Genomic DNA, 23,437 nt, shown 5'->3' with positions numbered 1-23,437 from the left:
GATTTCCCGATTTTGCTTCTTGGGCGTCTAGAAAGTGTATTTTCTATCCGATTTGCCTGAAATTGGAAATCAAGAGGTATTCTAGGACCATAAAGAGTTGTGCCGAAAATGGGGTGTATCGGTCCATGTTTTGATATAGCCCCCATATAGACCGATCTCCCGATTTTACCTCTTGGGCTTCTATAATCCGTAGTTTTTATCCAATTTGCCTGAAATTTGAAATCTAGTGGTATTCTAGGACCAAAAAGACGTGTGTCGAAAATGGTGAGTACCGGTCCATGTTTTGATATAGCCCCCATAGAGACCGATCTCCCGATTTTACTTCTTGGGCTTCTAGAATCCGTAGTTTTTACCCAATTTGCCTGAAATTGCAAATCTAGAGGTATTCTAGGAAAATAAAGAGATGTGCCGAAAATGGTGATTATCGGACCATGTTTTGATATAGCCCCCACATAGACCGATCTCCCGATTTTACTTTTTGGGCTTCTAGAATCCGTAGTTTTTACCCAATTTGCCTGAAATTGGAAACCTACAGGTATTCTAGGACCACAAAGAGGTGTGCCGAATATATTGAGTATCGGTACAGTTTTTGATATAGCCCCCTTATAAACCGGCCCTCCGATTTGGGGTCTAGATTCTAGAACTACAATTATATGTGCTGAATACTGTGTGTATCCTTCCATGTTTCTAGAAATTGTAGTTTTTATCCGATTTGCCACAAATTGAAAATATACTGGCATTTTAGACCCATAACAAAGTGTATCTGATTTAGTTTTATCGGTCCATTTGGTAAGGCCTCCATATAGACCGATTTCACTTATTGAGGGTATAGAAGGCGCACTGATCATGAAAATTGCTTGAAACTGAATGCAAAATTACCAGATTTTATTTCTCGTAGTCATTTAAATAATTGGGATGAAAATTCACAGATTTTAGATTTCAAATCAAGGCGTTATTTCATCATTTTCTTGCATTTACAAGAGATGTTTATGATTCCTCTACAACTCAAACAAAAAATGGTTCTTATAAATTCAGAATCTGATCTAGTCTTCATAGGTAAAATCTTTACATTTAACATATCTGTGGGAAGCGTACTGGTTGAACAGATCTGCTTGGGAAACTATCTGCCATCAAACCCCCCTGAAATTGTCAAAGGAAACTATTATATTTGATTCATGGTGGTGGGTATTTAAGATTCGGCCCGGCCGAACTTACCGTATATACTTCTTTTGTTTAACATATACACCGCATGGACTAACTTACAATTTAGAAGACGATGTTAAGAAGTTTTAAGATACCTTGTCATCGGCAAGTGTTACCACAATACAAGTAATTCAATTGTGGATGACAGTCTTTAGTAGAAGTTTCCACGCAATCCATAGTGGAGGATACATAAGATTCGGACTGGCCGAACTTACGGCCGTATATACTTGTTTCTATTCCACTTTGCTTATCACGGCTAGAATCTGAGGTTTTCCGCCCAGTGTTGCGTCCCCAAATCGTATTTCTCTAAAATCCCAAATTTAAGTTAAAAGTCCTCACAAAAATCCCCAATACATCCCCAATACAAGATTTTATGAACAAAAAGTAATGAAATAGGCGTCTGCTTTAAGAAATCCGTAATAATTATAATAATTGTTATGACAATTTGAGAGTTACAAAATCAAGATTTCATAACACAAAATCAAGACGATCAAACTATCATCCAATCAGTATTTATTATGGATACAAAGAATAGTCGAATTTTTATCCTAAGAAAATCGACTCGAGAAATAAAAATGAAATTTCGGTCAGCATGTCCATATGAAACATATTCATCATACGCAGAAGAGGGGGCAACATTACAAAATCCTGCATCCGTTTCCTGATTTATTATTCTGATCAGAGTTCGAAATATCCCCCACTGAAGATGAGCGAGCCGATCGACATCTATTAACAAAATACGAAAATACTTTTTCGACAGGTTTTGTTTAACATATACAGTTTCTTCTTCATGCCACTTATTTCCTATAATTGTTATCACCACTCGAAATTCATAATGAATTTTGTAGAATAGCGAACCCATTATGATGGACTTAGTACAATCTTTTGTATACATAAAAAGTTTGTTTTGATTTTACACCTGTTTCCCATTCGATAGGCGTCAGTAGTCAAATGTTATCATTATTCAAGGGCACTACAAAACTTTTATTTTTGATATTAAATTTATCATTTACGACCAAATGATAATAAAACATTGTGTTTTCGAAATGTTACCAGTCTTTGTGTCATTATTTTGATATATTACTTTTAACGTAAAAAAAATTATAACTTCCTAATTTATAACTAAAATAAAATAATAACAAAGAGTATTTGTCCAAACCAAATTTATTGGTTATTATTTCTAAAAGTGTGAGATATTTTGTTGTTGAAGTTTGTTTAATGATGAAGATAAAAATATTTGTCACTAGAGTATTAGGTTAATTAAATTTATTAAATCACATTATATACATTTTTGGCGATTTCGAAATTTATTGCAAAATATAAACGACACTGCTATAGATTTGGGATCCTGTATCCCTCACAATAGTATGAATTAACATTAACTTTGGAATGATACTATCATTTGGGCGAAAATAAAATTAGGAAAAAAGTGTTGTAATACCAAGGCAACATATTGTTTACGAAACGAACACGATCTTAGTTAATTTTATGGGTAGTTGATATAAATTATTACCAATACAAATGTAAGAAAATATTTTTTTTTTGCTCAAATGACAAAAATGTTTAGAATTAACTATCCTTAGTTTGATTATTTTTTACTTTTATGACATGAAGTAAATAACTCATATTTTCTAAAATTAGTAAATTTTATTTAAATTATATTCATAATTTCATAAGATGAGTTAAATATTATTAGTATTGCACTAAAAGAATTTTAACAATTATTAATACCAATTCTTTCCTTGAATGTATGACATTTTTTTAAACAACAGAAAAAGTGTCGTTATTTCTAATCAAGTTTCTTCAATTTCACAATTCAATTTCTTCAAATTATACAATTTATACAAAAAAATATTTTTGCTCAGCGACAAAAATGTGTGGAGATAACTTAAATCTCAGAATCCTCTTATTCAGTGTTGTCAATATTTTTCAGACTCCTATTCCCAAATTAGGACGCTTTCGTCCACAAAAATTATCATTTAACATTAAAACTCCGCACAAAATTCCCCAAAAAGTTTTTGAGCTGCAAGATCAACTTCAAAATTTTAATGTAATAAACTCTTACCGCATCTTTAAGTTTAAAATTGTATCTTTAAAATATAAAAAACATAAATATTTATAAATATTTACATGTCGTGGAAATATTATTTCTATGAACAAATTTGGTCAAATTTGTATTGTTTATTTTTTTTTAAATTTTGGTCAAAATTAAATGTTTATAAAAAAATTCTCTTTATAAACAATTTTGGCAAAATTAAGCATTTATAAATAAAATTTTTTATAGACAAAGTATTTTTTTAGCAATTTAATCAAAATCACATCTTTATACCCACCACCATAGAATGGTGGCGGGGGTATAATAAGTTTGTCATTCCGTTTGTAACACATCGAAATATCGATTTCCGACTATATAAAGTATATATATTCTTGATCAGGGAGAAATTCTAAGACGATATAACGATGTCCGTCTGTCCGTCTGTCTGTCTGTTGTAATCACGCTACAGTCTTCAATAATGAAGCAATCGTGCTGAAATTTTGCACAAACTCGTCTTTTGTCTGCAGGCAGGTCAAGTTCGAAGATGGGCTTATCGGTTTTGATATAGTCCCCATATAAACCGACCTCCCGATTTGGGGTCTTGGGCTTATAGAAATCGTAGTTTTTATCCAATTTGCCTGAAAATTGAAATCTAGAGGTATTTTATGACCATAAAGAGGTGTGCCAAAAATGGTGAGTATCGGTCCATGTTTTGGTATAGCCCCCATATAGACCGATCTCCCGATTTTACTTCTTGGGCTTATAGAAACCGCAGTTTTTATTCAATTTACCTGAAATTGGAAATCTAGAGGTATTTTAGGACCACAAATATGTGTGCCAAAAATTGTGAGTATCGGTCCATGTTTTGGTATGGTCTCCATATAAAACGACCTCCCGATTTGGGGTCTTGGGCTTATAGAAACCGTAGTTTTTATCCAATTTGTCTGAAATTGGAAATCTAGAGGTATTTTAGGACTATAAAGAGGTGTGCCGAAAATGGTGAGTATCGGTCCATATTTTGGTATAGCCCCCATATAGACCGATTTCCCAATTTTACTTCTTGGGCTTCTAGAATCCGAAGTTTTTATACTATTTGCCTGAAATTGGAAATCTAGAGGTATTTTCGAGTCATAAAGAGGTGTGCCGAAAACGGTGAGTATCAGTCCTTATTTTAGTATAGCCCCCATAAGAACGATCTCCCGATTTAACTCCTTGGGTTTCTAGAAACCGTAGTTTTTATCTGATTTGCCTGAAATTGTAAATATTCTGGTATTTTAGGCTCACAAAAACGTGTATCGGATAAGTTATTATCGGTCCATTTGGTAATGCCTTTATATAGACCGAATTCACTTCTTGAGGGTGTAGAAGGCGCACTGATCATGAAAGTTGCAGATTTAAGATTTCAAATCAAGACGTTATTTTATAATTTTCTTGCACAATTACAAGAGATGTTAATGATTCCGCTAAAACTCAAACAAAAATGGTTCTTACAAATCCAGAATCTGATATAGTCCCCATAGGTGAAATCTTTAAATTTATCTTCGGGAAGTGTCCTCAAGTCCTCAAGCCCTCCTGAAATTTCAAAGGAAACCCTAATATTTGGTTCATGGTGGTGGGTATTTAAGATTTGGCCAGGCCGAACTTAGTGCTGTATATACTTGTTATAGAAAATTTTGTCAAAATCAATTTTTTTGTTGATTGAATATAACGATAATGAAGAAATAAAAAGAATTTCATATAAACCTGATTTATTATACTTAACCGGTTGCAAAAGAATCCATAAATTTATGGAAATGACCTACCCCTCAACACAAAATTTTCATCCTCATATCCCCAGTTTGGGGAAAAATCTCCAATACTGGCAACATTGCTCTTACTTTATATGACCAACTTTTGTCTTGAGTATATTGATTTGAGTGAGTGCTCTCGAAAATTAGCCAATTAGAAAAATCCATTGGATTGTCATCTGAGGAGTGTCGCTTTGTTTAAGAAATGAAGTGCTGAACAAGTTTTTTAGTATTTCTTCGGCTGAATGTGCTCTAGGTGAAGATGGTGAATCCAAAGCAGATACCAAAGTATTTTCCTTATAAAAAATAGCAATTACTTCGATACCACCTTAATGAAAACAATTATAACTGGGACATCGGCCGACACAGGTTCTCATACTTCTACCACAAATGGAAAATTAGATCGAGTTATCGTTCGTAATTTAATACCCCATGACATTCTCTTTTAAGCAAACACCATTTTTAGTGCACCTGAAAAATACATTTTCTCGAGACCTCCAAATTAGGTATCCGTGGCGCCGATGATCTCCTCGCAGCAAACATGTATCCTTGCAATTCATTATTTTTAAGTTTGGAAACGAAATAATTCCAATTCAATCCAAAAATCCAAAAAAAAATTGACAAAATTTTCAACGGAAATAAAATTTTCACAAAATTTTCTTCAGAAATAAAATTTTGATAAAATTTTCAATAGAAATAAAATTTTGACAAAATTTTCTAAAGAAATAACATTTTGGCAAAATTTTCTATAGAAATAAAATTTTGGCAAAATTTTCTATAGAAATAAAATTTTGGCAAAATTTATATTCTATAGAAAAATTTTCAATAGAAATAAAATTTCGACAAAAATTTCTATAGAAATACAATTTTGCCAAACTTTTCTATAAAAATAAAATTTTGACAAAATTATCTATAGAAATAAAATTTTGACAAAATTTTTTATAAAAATAAAATTTTGGAAAAAATTTCTACCGAAATAATAATTTGACAAGATTTTCTATAGAAAAAAAGAAATAAAATTAGAAATAAAATTTTTGACAAAAATTTCTATCGAAAAAAAAAAATTGGCAAAAAATTTCTACCGAAATAATATTTTGACAAAATTTTCTATAGAAATAAAATCTTGACAAAATTTTCTATAGAAATAAAATTTTAACAAAATTTTCTATAGAAATAAAATTTTGACAAAATTTTCAATAGAAATAAAATTTTGGCAAAAATTTCAAAAGAAATAAAATTTTGACAAAAATTTCAAAAGAAATAAAAATTTGGCAAACATTTCTAGCGAAATAATATTTTGACAAAATTTTCTATAGAAATAAAATTTTGACAAGATTTTCTATAGAAAAAAAAATAGATAAAGTTTTCTATAGAAATAAAATTTTGACAAAAATGTCTATAAAAATAAAATTTTGACAAAATTATCTATAGAAATAAAATTTTGCCCAAATTTTCTATAGAAATAAAATTTTCACAAAATTTTCTGTAGAAATAAAATTTTGACAAAACTTTCTGAAGAAATAAATTTTTGCAAAATAAAATTTTTTTGGTAGTTTTTGGTAAGATTTTCTCCAAATGTTGGTATATTATTTATGTCTCAAGTTTCGACCGACCGTGACTGTAATGGTTCGCATTATTTTAGTACGCGATCGAGAACTTCTTATCTAGGTTAGGTTAGGTGGCAGCCCGATGTATCAGGCTCTCTTACACACAAAAATTTTTTTTTCTGGTTCAATCACGAAATTAATTGATCCAATTAATTTTTTAATTGAAATGTCTTCAATCACGGAAATGATAGTATCAAATGTCGAATCAATTAAATTTTTAATTGAATATTTTTTAAAACTCAATTAAAATTTTAATTGGAAAAATTTTCGTGAAATTTTTTTCTGTGTAGACTATTCAGTCCATTGTGATACCACATTGGTGAACTTCTCTCTTATCACTGAGTGCTGCCCGATTCCATGTTAAGCTTAATGACAAGGGACCTCCTTTTTATAGCCGAGTCCGAACGGTGTTCCACATTGCAATGAAACCACTTCAAAGCTTCTCTACTTTGAAACCCTCAGTAATGTCACCAGCATTACTGAGGTGGGATAATCCACCGCTGAAAAACTTTTTGGTGTTCAGTCGAAGCAGGAATCGAACCCACGACCTTGTGTATGCAAGGCGGGCATGCTACACGCAAAAAAATAATTCTTTCCTCCCAAACGAAATTTTAGACAAACAAAGTTCGTTTCTCATTTGCTTTTCGCTGTAAGGAAGTGTATTTGGAAGAAAAGTATATACTTTTTGTGATAAACGTTTATTCTTTTCCAGGATGTAAAAACAATTTCATAAAGACTAGCTCAAAAAAAAAACATCATTTCCTTGCTAATTGCATTGTCCCTCACATCTTTCTCACATCCACGAGGATTTTTAGTTCTTAACACCTTTTCCTGTAATACCAACAATGTGGAAGAAATTATACGATTTTATAAATTTTTAAAATTTTTTTTACCTTTCGCCTGGACGGAGAATCGAACCGCGGACCATGCACATTGTAAGCCAACACACTAACCACTGAGCTATGTACCTGTTATGGTCATCAATAGATAAATATCCATATAAGTTATATTTATATAGCATAGCTTGCGGCGCCCACGAACCGAATAAACAAAGTTTATTTAACAGAAACAAACATTTAGTTTGGCACCGTGGAGCAGTGGTAGCTACGTTCGACTCTCATGCCAAGGGTCGTGGGTTCGATCCCTGCTTCGGCCAAAGTTTTTTTTTTTGCTTTTGTTTTTTTTTACATATATTCCAGATATATTCGGAAGATTCCGAAAAAATGTTCAACATTACATTGTACTATATTAAATTTTGAACTGTAAAATGTGTCTTATTAAAGACCTAAAGTCAGAAAAGAACAGTGTTTGATATAAACGAAATGGACTGTGTTGTTATTTCAAAAATAACTTTTTTTATTGAAAAAATAAAAATTTTGTAACAAACGAATTTTTTTGGTGATAAAAGTTTAAAATTTTCGAAGCAATTCAAAAAACTCTAATAAAAGAAAAACGTTTTCGGTACACGTTTTCCAAACGTTTTTTTTCTTTGCGTGTAACCATTGCACCACGATGGCTCCCAACTTCTTCTCTAGAAAGTGTTCGTGTGGAAGCGTAATATAGAAACATATGCTTTTTTAACTAAAACATTTTTTTGTCTAAAAACAAGAAAATCGTGTTTTTTACTATGGCGAGATTTTCTTCCCGCATGAACTCGTCTGTTTTGCCAAATTTGTAAAAGACTATTAAGAAATAAGTTTGTTAAAGACTATCTCAAACTCTCAAACTACTGTACCATAAATCTATCGGCTCAAAAATATCTACACAAAAGGTAATAATTCATTCGCGGGGGAACTATGGTACACCCAGAGAAGGAATATGATCACCTCAAACATGTTTTAAGAGCAAAATGTTATTTTTGGGTGGTGACCATGTAACATGGTTTTCGCAACCATGTTATTTCCTCGGAAATCATGTATCTGATTTCGGCAAGCAGGTTATATTTGACGAGAAAATAACAATTTAGTGACAAACATGTTACATGGTCACCATACAAAAATAACATTTTGCTCTTGAAACATGTTTGAGGTGATCATATTCCTTCTCTGCGTGTACTGACAAAGTGAAAAAGTATTGAAAAAAAGTAGCTCCGTGGTCGTTTTTCCAAATCGAATACTTTGGTTGTTTTTATCATATCGGCGTTTGTAATAAAGCTTAGTTAAAATTTTCTACCGTTTAATCCACATTTTCTTTCCTAGTGGGCTCACTATTTGTCAGTGCCACATGAAACTCGCTTAACCAATTTTATACGCTAGCCAAGGAGAAAAATCAATACCTAAGATCGAAAATTTTCTAAAATTCGTACAAAATTCCACTTACCCATGCAATAAAAAGCAAACACACAATACAGTAAATTGCTCTCGAGATATTGTTGCCTCAGGCCATGAAGCTAAGTTCTTATCGGACCACCTTTAAAATTGATTTATAGTAAACCATCGTTTTTGAAAATAACCTACAACAATCTCTGCACATTATTGCTATCACTAATCACGTTTTGGTATTTTTCACATCCACTTACTCACTAAACTATGCAAAGTAACTGCTAATGACTTTTGATATACAATCCCAAACACAATTAAATATTTAATCAATATGATCTTCAAATATAATCTAAGTGTGGTGAAAGTATAATTTATTACATGTGTTAACTATATAAGATAAAATATATATAGAATACTATAAAGACCTAGTAAGTAGATCAGGCAGAATTTTATTCTGTGGGGGGTGGTACCACCTTAGCAAATTGCACTATTCTTCGGAAAGCTATTGTAAAAAGCATCCAACCAGACAGAGCGATGGACAGACATAATACCAAATGGTATACTCTACCTCCTGTGAGGGTATAACATATAATACTGATTGGATATTATCATATATAGGCTAGGATTTTTGTTATATACCCATATGTAATATTCAAGATTTAGGCTTGAGCTCAAGTCCAACTTCTCTAGATACCAAATTTTTTTGGTTATCATTTTTGAAATCCCACTGACATACTTCTTGTAATTTGCGACTAATCACATTGATTTACCATTCGTATAACAACATTACCTTACCAAATAGTTTTTTACGTTTTCCCGAGTTCTATGATTGTTTTATTCAATAAAATTATCGTACGTTGTCCGATATTTACTTAATATTCTTATCATATCAATGATAACAAATTTATAATTAACCATATGTGACCAAACACAAATGAAATTGTCTACATACTTATATGCACATTAATACACGGTGCATAATAACATAGCAAATGTAACTGTAGAAAGAAATAAAATTAAGTTAAACAATGTGAGAAAATTATTTAATAGTAGAAGCAGATTAATGCTAAAATACCAAACACTTTTTCTCGTATTGGGCTGTCGGCGTTATGATCAAGAAATATGTTCGCCCATACTATAATGCACAACATGGAACAATGTTTGGTCCTATGGCTTCCCTAGAAGAAAAAATCAAAATTCCCATAAGTAATGACTTGCTACGAGGTCGTAAGCTGAAGTCTGGCTCCTTGAAATTTGAACGCACCCAAGGAATAATTTCTCGTCTATGGGCTGGTTCAACTAAACTGCTTCTACTGAGTCCAAGTCATGTCCTAATGTGTAAATTTACCCTGTCAATGACAAACCCATGTTAAAGTGGCAGGTGACTTCCATAGGTTTTGACCAGATTAGGGAGTGGTCCATAAACGCAGAAAAGGAACATGATCACCCCAACCATGCTCCAAGAGCAAATTGTTACTTTTCCACGAAATCGTGTTCTTTTCTCTGAAATTATGTATCTGATTTCGGAAAGCATGTTATGTTTGACGAGAAAAGAATATTTTTGCGACAAAAATGCTACATGGTTGCTGTGAAAAAGTAACATAGTGCTCTTGAAATATGCTTGAGGTTATCATATTCCTTCACTGGGTGTACACACCAGGTAATAATTCTATCTGTATCAGTCCTTGGGTTGTTTCATTTCCCATAGGGTTGTAATAAAATTGGTGCAAAACATCGAACGATAAATACTTTTCGAATTTTATTAATGCAATTTTGCTTGATGCGTATGCAAAAAAAACCATCACCAATTAATTTAAATTAGATTAGAGTATATAGAATTATTATTTTTTGTTTTGTTTCAACCACAAAATTTATCGATACAATTAATTTAAAAACAAGTATATACGGCCGTAAGTTCGGCCACGCCGAATCTTATGTACCCTCCACCATGGATTGCGTAGAAACTTCTACGAAAGACTGTCATCCACAAATTTCAACTCACTCGGATGAAATTTGCTTCTCCAAGAGGCTCCAAAACCAAATCTCGGGATCGGTTTATATGGGGGCTATAAATGATTATGGACTGATATGGACCACTTTTGGCATGGTTGTTAAATATCATATACTACCACCACGTACCAAATTTCAACCAGATCGTATGAATTTTGCTTCTCCAAAAGGCACCGGAGGTCAAATCTGGCGATCGGTTTATATGGGAGCTATATATAACTATGGACTGATAGGAACCAATTCCTGCATGGTTGTTGGATACCATATACTAACATCACGGGGATCGGTTTATATGGGGCCTATATATAATTATGGACCGATATCGACCAATTTTTGCATGGGTGTTTGAGGCCATATATTAACATCACCTACCAAATTTCAACTACTGAATCAGATGAATTTTGGTCTTCCAAGAGGTACCGGAGGTAAAATTTCAGCCGGGTCGGATGAAATTTGTTTCTCTTAGAGGCTCTGCAAGCCAAATCGGGGGATCGGTTTATATGGGGGCTATATATAATTATGGACCGATGTGGACCAATTTTTGCATGGTTGTTAGAGACCATATACTAACACCATATACCGAATTTCAGCCGGATCGGATGAAATTTGCTTCTCTTAGAGGCTCCGCAAGCCAAATCGGGGGATCGGTTTATATGGGGGCTATATATAATTATGGGCCGATGTGGACAATTTTTGCATGGTTGTTAGAGACCATATACTAACACCATGTACCAAATTTCAGCCGGATCGGATGAAATTTGTTTCTCTTAGAGGCTCTGCAAGCCAACGGGGGATCGGTTTATATGGGGGCTATATATAATTATGGGCCGATGTGGACCAATTTTTGCATGGTTGTTAGACACCATATACTAACACCATGTATTGAATTTCAGTCGGATCGGATGAAATTTGCTTCTCTTAGAGACCTCGCAAGCCAAATTTGGGGGTTGCGTTTATATGGGGGCTATAGGTAAAAGTGGACCGATATGGCCCATTTGCAATACCATTCGACCTACACCAATAACAACTACTTGTGGCAAGTTTCAAGTCGATAGTTTGTTTCGTTCGGAAGTTAGCGTGATTTCAACAGACGGACGGACATGCTCAGATCGACTCAGAATATATATACTTTATGGGGTCTTAGAGCAATATTTCGATGTGTTACAAACGGAATGACAAAGTTAATATACCCCCCATCCTATGGTGGAGGGTATAAAAATTGCTTCAATCACGAAATTTATAATATCAATCCTCAACACCAATTAAACACTTAAATGATCTAATTAACAATTTAATTGATTCAAGCTATGTTTGTGATAGATTTTTGTTTTGATTAAAAACTAATTGAATCAAATGAACTTTTAATTGGACGTTTTTTTAACATTCAATTAATTTTATTATTATTATTTTAAATAATTAACTATGAAAAAAAGTAATTTTAGTTTAGACAGTTTTCGCTACGAATGAACCATGAATAGTTTTTGTATGTACGAGGGCAGTTCGGACACTTCTTAGCCTAGCACAAAAAGCGCGGTATAAACAGAAGAAAGTTAAGTGTTTTGGAAACTTCCATTTCTGTTATGAACACATGTTAAATTTTGTTTCGATCTGGCAACTCCTTCATATAGAAACAGGTGCTCAAAAAAGACGCATCCACAATTTTTTTACAATGGAAAAATTTGGTCAAGGGAAAACGCGTGTATCGGTGAAATCGTTTATTTAAAAAATCAAATTAAATTTCTTTTTCATGTTCAATTAGTATAAAATTCAGGAAAAATATTCAATTAGGCTTTCGCTTTTCCAAATCCGAATTGCCGGGCCTCACGCTTGACATCTGCCATCAGATTTTGTACAGCCACCTTGTCCACCTTCTTCGCCGCAGTAAGCCAGTTTGCCTTGAACTGCTGCTCGTCCTTAGCAGTTTTTTCTTTAGGTTCCGCTTGACAATAGCCCAGTATTTCTCAATTGGGCGGAGCTCTGGCGTGTTGGGAGGGTTCTTGTCCTTGGGAACCACCTGCACGTTGTTGGCGGCGTACCACTCCATGGTCTTTTTACCGTAATGGCAAGATGCCAAATCCGACCAAAACAGTACGGAACAACCGTGTTTCTTCAGGAAAGGCAGCAGACGTTTATTCAAACACGTAAATTTCTTGGTTGACGGTCCCGGAAGCTATGAAAAGGCTGCTTTTCAAGTCACAGGTACAGATGACTTGCCAAACCAGATATTTCTTTGCGAACTTTGACAGTTTTATGTGCTTGAAAATATCTGCTACCTTTCCCCTTCCTTTTGCCGTATAAAACTCCTGCCCCGGAAGCTGCTTGTAGTCGGCTTTGACGTAGGTTTCGTCGTCCATTACCACGCAGTCAAACTTCGTCAGCATCGTCGTGTACAGCCTCCGGCATCGCGCTTTGGCCGTCGTATTTTGTTTATCATCGCGATTTGGAGTCACTACCTTCTTGTAAGTCGATAGTCCGGCTCGTTTTTTGGCTTGATGCACGGTTGTAGACGATACACCCAGCTTATTTGCGGCATCTCGGAGAGAGAGGTTAGGGTTTCGCTTGAAACTACCGGCAACTCTCTTTGTCGTCTCAGCGGCTTCCGGTTTTCGATTTCCCCCCGATCCAGACTTCCTGGCTGTCGACAAACGTTCCCCAAACACTTTAATTACATTTGTAACGGTTGATTTGGCAACTTTTAGCGATTTTGCCAGCTTTGCGTGCGAGTAGCTCGGATTTTCGCGATGCGCGAGCAAAATTTTGATACGCTGCTCTTCTTGCTTGGACGGCATTTTTACAACTGAAGAGTGAATTCCAAAATCAAACTAGGAGCAACATTCTACACACACACCTTCAAAATGAGGGGTGTTCAGGTTTTTTAAATGCAAAATTGAAAGAAATACGTCAAGTTTATATTGACCAAATTTTGACCGTATCACCCTTTAAATAAATGGAGTATTGTCTTGGTACTTAAATTAAACTACTGATAACATTAAAATATTTTTAATCAAATAATTAAATATTTGCGCCTAGCTTCGTCTAAATAAGTCTCATTTTCAATAAAAAAAATGTATATTTGGTCGGATTTCCACATGGTTTTCCGACCATTTTTTCTCCTCCCGAATGTTTCATTACAATACGAAAAATACTAAAATGGAACAAATTTACAAATATGACAATAGTTTGAACTCTATATACTTTGTTACTAACTTCGTAACTAAATTCTAAATATTAATTATATAGATTTGTACTTTGCCTTCGCATGCAACATGATTTTTGCTATTGCTGTCATTTATGCAAGATTCAGTTCAATAGTGCAAACTATAAAGGCGAACATTAGGTTGGCATGTATTGTAAACATTTTGTGTTATTACTTTTCAAATTGAACTAAATCATTTATTTTATGTTTTCTGAAAATCGTTACACCCTAATGTCTCCATACATATGTATAATAGTTGTATACGTTTTCTTAATATATATGCGGTTGACATTGTTGCCGCGGACCGCCACAAGTGTGACTCGGACTCAAACGTCAACATCAAACCCGAATGATCGCGTGAACATTTAGCCGCAACTAAAACCAATCAATTTATATATTTGTTTGTTTATCCGTCCGTCCGTCCGTTCAACAATTTATAGGGTAGTGTAAAGTATGCTTTATGATGTCTGTCCTTCCCTTTGTCACAAAAATGCTTCTTGTTCATCACGATGGCCCAGTGAGCGAATATATGTTTATTGTAGTTGTTTGGACTCTTCTTCTTCGTCTTGGGCATTTTAGTCTTGTCTGAATGAGCAGCGGTTTTGTTAAAATTTGATATTTTCAATTTCAAATATCTCAATCAGTTTATGAGTGTTAACGTCGCAAATAGCACACGCAAGTTTATCGCGGCTAAACGCGGATAAAGAAATGAAATTAGAAAAACAAAATTAAAACAACAACAAAATATTTAAATTAAATAAACTAAACAATACAAGAGCGGGAAAAGAAATAACTACTATGATGGCGATGACACCAACAAGAATAATAACAAACAACAACAATAACCACCATAATAATAACAATAAATAAAAGCCATATATTAATTAATTAATAAAAGGAACATTTTGAATATGAAATAAATGTTGTTGCTGTTCTCTTGTTCTTGTTTGTGATCAAATATGTATGACAAAAGTATTTCCGTCACACGTTGAGCATTAACGAATCGACATTATGAAATATCGTGAATGTGAAAATGTTTGCAATAATCTAACAAATCTAAATAGTTTAATGCAAAATAGTATTACAGTGAGTGGCATTCAAAGGATTTTGCTTAACCGTATACGAATTTAAGGAAAAAAAAAAAAAACGAAAAAACAAAATTATAAAAAGTCGAATATCTCGATTCAATGAAAAGAATATTTCAATATTTGATACCCACAAGTGAGCCCTATACAAATAAAATGTTATAAATAAATATAATATATTTAAAAAAATAATGAATTTAATTTTAAAAGAATCTATGAATCGAAAAGGGAACAAAAAAAATAAAAATATATGTTTAAAGTTTTATCATAAACCGTGGATATAAATAAAACAATTATATTATGATTAAAAAAAACATTTCATACAAATGCTACTTAAATGGAATGACATTAAGACAATATATTTGCTCCTGATAAACAATATATTGCATGCAATAAATATTAGAAATCGTTATGCGAAAAAAAAACTTATTGTGAGCGCAAATTACTAATGCCAGGATTAAAAACAGATGGCGTAGTTCGCGAAATACGCATCAGACAATTCTAAAGCTATCTTCAAGTCATAACCTCATTCCATAGCTTTCATTTTTACGTATACTTTACGCAGAGTGTAAAAAGCAGTGTTGCCAGTATTTTTCGGGATTTTGATCCCAATTCGGGACGATTTTGTCCCCAAAAATCCTCAATTTAAATTACTAACAAAACCTCCGGATAAATTATTGACAAGTTTTTATGAGAAAACAAGTAAGGAAAGTCTAAAGTCGGGCGGTGCCGACTATATTATACCCTGCACCACTTTGTAGATCTAAATTTTCGATACCATATCACATACGTCAAATGTGTTGGGGGCTATATATAAAGGTTTGTCCCAAATACATACATTTAAATATCACTCGATCTGGAAGAATTTGATAGACTTCTACAAAATCTATAGACTCAAAATTTAAGCCGGCTAATGAACTAGGGTGGAACACAATGTTAGTAAAAAAAAAATATGGGAAACGTTTAAATCTGAAGCAATTTTAAGGAAACTTCGAAAAAGTTTATTTATGATTTATCGCTCGATATATATGTATTAGAAGTTTAGGAAAATTAGAGTCATTTTTACAATTTTTCGACTAAGCAGTGGCGATTTTACAAGGAAAATGTTGGTATTTTGACCATTTTTGTCGAAATCAGAAAAACATATATATATATATGGGAGCTATATCTAAATCTGAACCGATTTCAACCAAATTTGGCACGCATAGCAACAATGCTAATTCTACTCTCTGTGCAAAATTTCAACTAAATCGGAGTTAAAAATTGGCCTCTGTGGTCATATGAGTGTAAATCGGGCGAAAGCTATATATGGGAGATATATCTAAATCTGAAGCGATTTCAACCAAATTTGGCACGCATAGCTATAATGCTAATTCTACTCCCTGTGCAAAATTTCAACTAAATCGGACCAAAAAATTGGCCTCTGTGGTCATATGAGTGTAAATCGGCCGAAAGCTATATATTGGAGCTATATCTAAATCTGAACCGATTTCAACCAAATTTTGCACGCATAGCTACAATGCTAATTCTACTCCCTTTGCAAAATTTCAACTAAATCAGAGTTAAAAATTGGCCTCTGTGGTCATATGAGTGTAAATCGGGCGAAAGCTATATGTGGGAGATATATCTAAATCTGAACCGATTTCAACCAAATTTGGCACGCATAGCTACAATGCTAATTCTACTCCCTGTGCAAAATTCCAACTAAATCGGAGCAAAAAATTGGCCTCTGTGGTCATATGAGTGTAAATCGGGCGAAAGCTATATATGGGAGCTATATCTAAATCTGAACCGATTTCAACCAAATTTGGCACGCATAGCAACAATGCTAATTCTACTCCCTGTGCAAAATTTCAACCAAATTGGGGTAAAACTCTGGGTTCTGGGACCGTATTAGTCCATATCGGGCGAAAGATATATATGGGAGCTATATCTAAATCTGAACCGATTTCAATAAAATTTGGCACACTTGACTATAGTACTAATTGTTCTTCTTGTGCAAAATTTTAAGCAAATTAGGGTAAAACTCTGGCTTCTGGGGCCATCTAAGTCCATATCGGGCGAAATATATGGGAGCTATATCTAAATCTGAACCGATTTCTTCCAAAATCAATAGGGATCTATTCTGAGCTAAAACACATACTTATGCCAAATTTGAAGTCGATTGGACTAAAACTGCGACCTAGACTTTGATAAAAAAAATGTGTTCACGGACAGACGGACATCGCTATATCGACTCAAGAGCCCACCATGAGCATTTTTGCCAAAGACACCATGTGTCTATCTCGTCTCCTTCTGGGTGTTGGAAACATATGCACTAACTTATAATACCCTGTTCCACAGTGTGGAGCAGGGTATAAAAATAAAGAAGTAGTCTCCGCTGTAGAAAATAATAATTTAAAAATTTAAAAAATATATGTTTATATTAAATATTTGTCATGCCAGCTTTCGGGCTGGTAGAAGATCAAGACAGCGCAATTGGAAAGGCGCAATATGGTAATTTTGTAGCACGATAACGCTCGGCCATATTTTGCGAAACCCGTTAAACTTATTTGGAAACACTCGAATGGGCTGTTCTGCCCCACCTGTTGTTTAGCCCAAACATTGGTCCTACTGATTAGTCCGATCGATGATAATATATAGTTAGAAGCCCACATGACAAGGGACCTCCTTTTTTGCCGAACGCCGTTTCAAATTACAGCGAAACCACTTAGAATTGCTAAACCCAAAAATGCACCCAGAGAAGGAATATGATCACCTCAAACAAGTTTCAAGAGCAAAATGTTATTTTTGGATGGTGACCATGTAACATGTTTGTCGCAAAAATTTTGTTTTCTCTGCAAACATAACATGCTTTCCGAAAACAGATACATAATTTCCGAGAAAATAACATGGTTGCAACGAACATGTTATATGGTCACCATCCAAAAATAACATTTTGCTCTTGAAGCATGTTTGAGGTGATAATATTCCTTCTCTGGGTGTGCCACCAGCATTACTGAGAGGGGATAATCCACCGCTGAAAAACTTTTTGGTGTTTGGTCGTTGGGGATTAGAATTGAACCCAAGATCCACTAAAATATAATGGAAAACTTTGGTCGGCAACAATTAGTTTCTATATAGATGCTATTTATTGACTCGATTCCATAGAAAAATCCTTCTATACTCAGCAAAAAGGGAGCTTCCAAAAAAAGTAGTTTGGATCCCCAATTTGTGATCCGGAAGTAGTGCACACTTGGATAATTTCCAATGAATTTTACATGGGCTTGTCATATGACGGAAGTACTCCCTTTTTGGATCCTTTGTATTGCTTTAGAAGTTGTACCTTGGAAGTTCATTTGAATTAAGAAATTTAAAAAGGGGCAAAAATTTTTTTTAAACCAATTTCACGTTTTTTCATCCATATTTTTAATTATACTGTTATTTTCCTATTACCTAATTTTTACAATTTTAAAAACTTTTTCGCTCCGACCAGGAATTGAGCCTGGGTTTTGTTGGCACCATAACAGAACGCCTTAGCATAGGTTAGGTTAGGTGGCAGCCCGATGCATCAGGCTAACTTAGACTATTCAGTCCATTGTGATACCACAATGGTGAACTTCTCTCTTATTACTGAGTGCTGCCCGATTCCATGTTCAGCTCAATGGCAAGGGACCTCGTTTTTATAGCCGAGTCCGAACGGCGTTCCACATTGCAGTGAAACCACTTAGAGAAGTTTTTAAACCCTCAGAAATGTCACCAGCAATACTGAGGTGGGATAATCTTTTTGTGGTGTTCGGTCGAAGCAGGAATCGAACCCACGACCTTGTGTATGCAATGTGGGTATGCTATAACCATTGCACTACGTTGGCTCTCAACGCCTTAGCATACTCAGCCACAAATGTCATTGTACACAAAGCGTCGAAACGCCAATTGAAATGTTTGTGATATGGTCTCGTGATGTTCTTTATCAGTATGAACGAAAAAAAATAAGAAACGCAGATTCAAATTTCACCAGCGGCAATTTTTTTAACAAATATTTTTGTAAAAAATTATTTTTTATGTTATACATAGTTTATATTTTTTTATTTTCGGCATACACACAAAAAATTTTTTTTCTGATTCAATCACGACATTAATTGATCCAATTAATTTTTTAATTGAAATGTCTTCAATCACGAAAATGATAGTATCAATCACAGTTTTAATTGGGCATAGGAAAAATTCTTGATTAAAAAATTAATTGATTTCATTGCCATATTTCAATTAATTTTTTAATTGATTCAATTAAAAATTTAATTGATGTTGATTGCAAAACTCAATTAATTTATTAATTAAAAAAAGGTAACTATTTTCAATTAAATTCTGAGTTGGCTTAGAATTTTTATTTGGATTAACAATTGATTGTTTGAAAAAAAATTAATTAAAAATTTAAAAAAATGTTCATCAACATCATAAACTGACTTCTTCCGAATTTGATTAAAAGTTAATTGTATCAATTAACTTTTTAATTAAAAATTTCAAAATTTTCAATCATTGACTTAATTAACTTAATGTTTCTATCTCGATTAAAAAGTTAATTGTACCAATTAATTTATTAATTGAAGAAAATTTCAAATTCAATTAACTCTTTAATTGGAAATATTTTGGTGATATTTTTTTCTGTGTATATTTTCCATTAAAAATCAAAAAAAAAAAAATAAAAATTCTGGTAATTTGCAAAACCTTTTCAAAAGAACTCTAATGGAAGTGACAAAGTCAAACGGCACAGGTTCAAATCCCAGCGGGGATGATCATTTTTGTTTTTTTATTAATTTTCTATTTTTTTGTGAAATTTAATTGTCCAAAACTTAAATTTGCACTTAAAATAGCCTAATTGCGTACTTACTAATACTTGTCCAAAAGGACTGCATCGGAAGTAGAAAAAAAATCATTAGGGGATCCTACGATGCGCTTTAGAAGAAATGTTTGTGGAACAAATTCCAATATTTTTTGCTGGGTAATTATAAAATACTTTTTGTCTTCAATCACGAAATTAATTGATCCAATTAATTTTTAATTGAAACGTCTTCAATCACAGAAATGATAGTATCAATCATCAAAGTCAATTAAAAACTTAATTGTTCCAATTAAAAAATTAATTAATACAATTAATTTTTGTGATTGATTTTTATTTCAATTAAAAATATGTTGAACCAATTAAATTTTTAATTGAATATTATTTTCAAATCCAATATAATTTTTAATTAGAAGAAATGTGGTGATATTTGTTTCTGTGATTATAAGATTTTTCATGTAAAAGAAAAATAATTATAAATAATTATATTATTATGATATAAAAAATAATAAATAATTCTAATATTTTTTTTTTGCGACCAAAATCCCTTAAATCTTCAATTGAAAAATTAATTGAAAGTGCCGAATAAATCAATTATTTTTTTATTTATCTATAATTTTAATTTTTTATTTATGTATATTTTTTATTTTTTATTAATTCTGTTATTGATAATAAAATATTCGTGATTGAAGCAATTTCAATTAAACAATTAATTAGATCAATTAATATCGTGATTGAATTGTTTTTTGTTATGCCACTATTATGAGTACACTACACAAAAATTTGCATATAACACATTTTTGTGCAAAATTTATTTAAGAAGGGTTAATAATGAAGGAAAAACTAAGAATTTTTTAATTTTGGTGCCAAAATTCTATGGACAATTAGACGAGATGAGTAATTAGAAGAAGTTAATTAACCAAGTATATCTGTGTATTATGTTAAAAACATAAAAAAATTAACGGAAGTTTAAAAAGTTAGACAATTAAACCTAAAAGTGAAAGGATTATAAATAAATTAAATGAAAAAAAGTTATTTAACTGTAGGGGTTAGATTAGGTTAGGTGGCAGCCCTATGTATCAGGCTCACTTAGACTATTCAGTCCATTGTGATACCACATTGGTGAACTTCTCTCTGTAGGGGTATATAAGCGAGGAATACTCTATTTTGTTTATACCACTTCCCTCCCTTAAAATTAATTAAAATTAATTGTACAAATTTTACTGTGTCTATTTGAAATTGAAAAAGTAAAAAGAAAACAAAAGTTTTGTTAGTAAGCAATTTTGTTGTTTTTTTATACCTGGAATTTTAAGTTGAACATTTCATTTATGCCACTCACTGTAATTAAGTAACGAAAATGCATTTAGCCTATAATTATTTTCTATAGTCAACTAAACTCGCAATCCGCAAATCTAAACATTTATAGACAACGCAAAAACAGTTCATAAAATTTACATGACCATATATATATATAAAATAGAACATGAAATAACCACAAAATACCCTTCACAATTCACCAAGTGTCACAAAAAAAGAAAAATTCAAAAATAAATAATATTATGAAGAAAACAAAACAAAATAAATTGCACATCTTTTGAAAAGACATTAACAATATTTTTCTGGTAAACAAAAATATTTTCTAAACATATGAAAAAACACAAAAACAAATAACCGGCTCGCTATAGTCTCACCAAGGGAATTTACAAGAACGAAATTAGCAAAAATTTTACTAAAAAACACAATAAAAACAACAAACATTGAGAGTTTTCATATACAAATTAAAATACCCAACAAGCCTTGATTTGTTGAATTTTTTGTTATACTTTCAATTCGTTTCTTGTCCCATTTACAAATTACAACAATATTTGTTTACAACAAAAAATTAAATAAATAATTTTTCGCAACGCCAACATGAGATAAAGAAATTCTGAAAAATCTTTAGACACCATGAAATGTGTTTGATGACCATCGGCGGGCGGTCTATGGCCTGCTAGCCATTAAGAAGAATACACTTGACCAACAACATAACCGGCGGCCTTTTGTTATTTTTATTTTATTTTATTTTATATTTTGTTTAAGCAAAAAACAAAAAAACATTTTTTGTATTTATTTTGTGCAAAAACATAAACGAAAACACACACACAGTCATATGCTCTATAATTTTTATTTATCTATATAGTGTTGTAGTTCTTTTTTTGAATGCTTCTATCTGTGATATCGCTCTCGTGCCAATGTACATCTGAAGTGATCTGTTGTGATTTAATTTTGTGATTAGTAATAAAAGGAAAATTGTGTCACTTACAAGCATCATGAAATTCTTTCTAGGCCTTGCCAATTGGGCATCCGACAGCCGGGACAAATACGATGGGAATCAAACCGAAAAGGTAAGTGTGAAAAATATTTTTATTTTTTTTCTACCCCTAATACTTTGAGCTATATTAATATTATCCATTTATTAATCTTAACTGAGTATTTGAGGTTTGTGTAAAGGAATTTTTAAATATGACTAATTTCCAAACTCTTCCATATAGGATAGGCGTATAATAAAGCCGTCATTACGTTTGTAATAAAATTGCTTCAGATTTTGTTCACGACTCACGTGATTCACCTCTAATCCAAATATCTATTTTCTACATTAAAAAAAATATTTACGTTGTATTAATATGACGCAACCTAAATTTTAGGACAAACGATTTACCCAGCATTGTGGACAAATGTTTTTAAAATAATGAAATTTTATTAAATTTAGGACACAATTTTTAGAAATTTGCTTCTTTACGTTAAAGTCGTATTTCTTAGAACTAAGGCAAATTATCCCTAAAAAAACACATTTTTGGTTTAAGGAAATCGTTCTTAAATTAACTCAAATATTGAATCTTTAGATTTAAAATAAAACCATTTTTATCTTAAATATAGGCTAAGACTTATTTTGAAGATTTTATATCATTGGTTTAAAGTTTTTATTAAGAAAACCCTTTTTACTTTGAAGTATTTGTTATAATTTGGATTTTTAATCTAGTACTTGTTTGCACGTGAATATCTTTATTAATATATCGTAAAAGAGAATGAAAATTCTGTGAATGAGATCTGTATGCTAATTTTAATTTTATTGTTCTTAGATTTAAAGCAAGATAGGTCTCTAAAAAATGTCTTTATTTTAAAGAATCCGCATCTTTGGTACAGAATTAATACCAAAATACTTAAGGGAAGGTAAAAATCTTTGGATCCAAGTAAACTTTTCCTTGAATGTACAATTTGTATTTTTGACCAGAGGAAGACGATTTAACTATAAAGCACTCAAAAAACCATTAACGCACCAAGAAGGAAAATTTTGGTTAATTTGAGGAAATTTAAGTTAATTTTAGAAAATTTTAACTAAACTTTATAACAAATATCGATATCACAAAAATAAGTAAATATTTTTCGAAATATTCAAG

The 23,437-nt window shown here is 32.3% G+C and overlaps 1 protein-coding gene and 1 long non-coding RNA gene across 10 annotated transcripts in view; one reads left to right on the top strand and one right to left on the bottom strand.

Annotated features, from left to right (window-relative positions):
• Nucleotides 1–23,437, top strand: part of Orp8 (Oxysterol-binding protein-related protein 8) — a 143,266-nt gene that overhangs the window by 57,049 nt on the left and 62,780 nt on the right. For 7 of the 9 annotated variants that reach the window (XM_075292358.1, XM_075292350.1, XM_075292351.1 and 4 more), the window contains one exon: nucleotides 22,326–22,384. In XM_075292358.1, coding sequence (XP_075148473.1) covers nucleotides 22,326–22,384 — 59 coding nt within the window. Of the gene's footprint in view, nucleotides 1–14,435; nucleotides 14,617–15,115; nucleotides 15,321–22,325; nucleotides 22,385–23,437 lie in introns of those variants that run through there. The other 2 variants (XM_075292352.1, XM_075292353.1) reach the window with 2 other exon arrangements.
• Nucleotides 22,149–22,376, bottom strand: LOC142222306 (uncharacterized). The gene is made up of 2 exons (XR_012718302.1): nucleotides 22,303–22,376; nucleotides 22,149–22,249 (listed from the first exon to the last, which is right to left on the bottom strand). It is a non-coding gene; the product is annotated as an uncharacterized LOC142222306 (long non-coding RNA).

The sequence above is a fragment of the Haematobia irritans genome, chromosome 1 (genome assembly GCF_050003625.1).
Source record: "Haematobia irritans isolate KBUSLIRL chromosome 1, ASM5000362v1, whole genome shotgun sequence".
Lineage (NCBI taxonomy): Eukaryota > Metazoa > Arthropoda > Insecta > Diptera > Muscidae > Haematobia > Haematobia irritans.
This window is presented reverse-complemented; position numbering and strand designations above follow the sequence as displayed.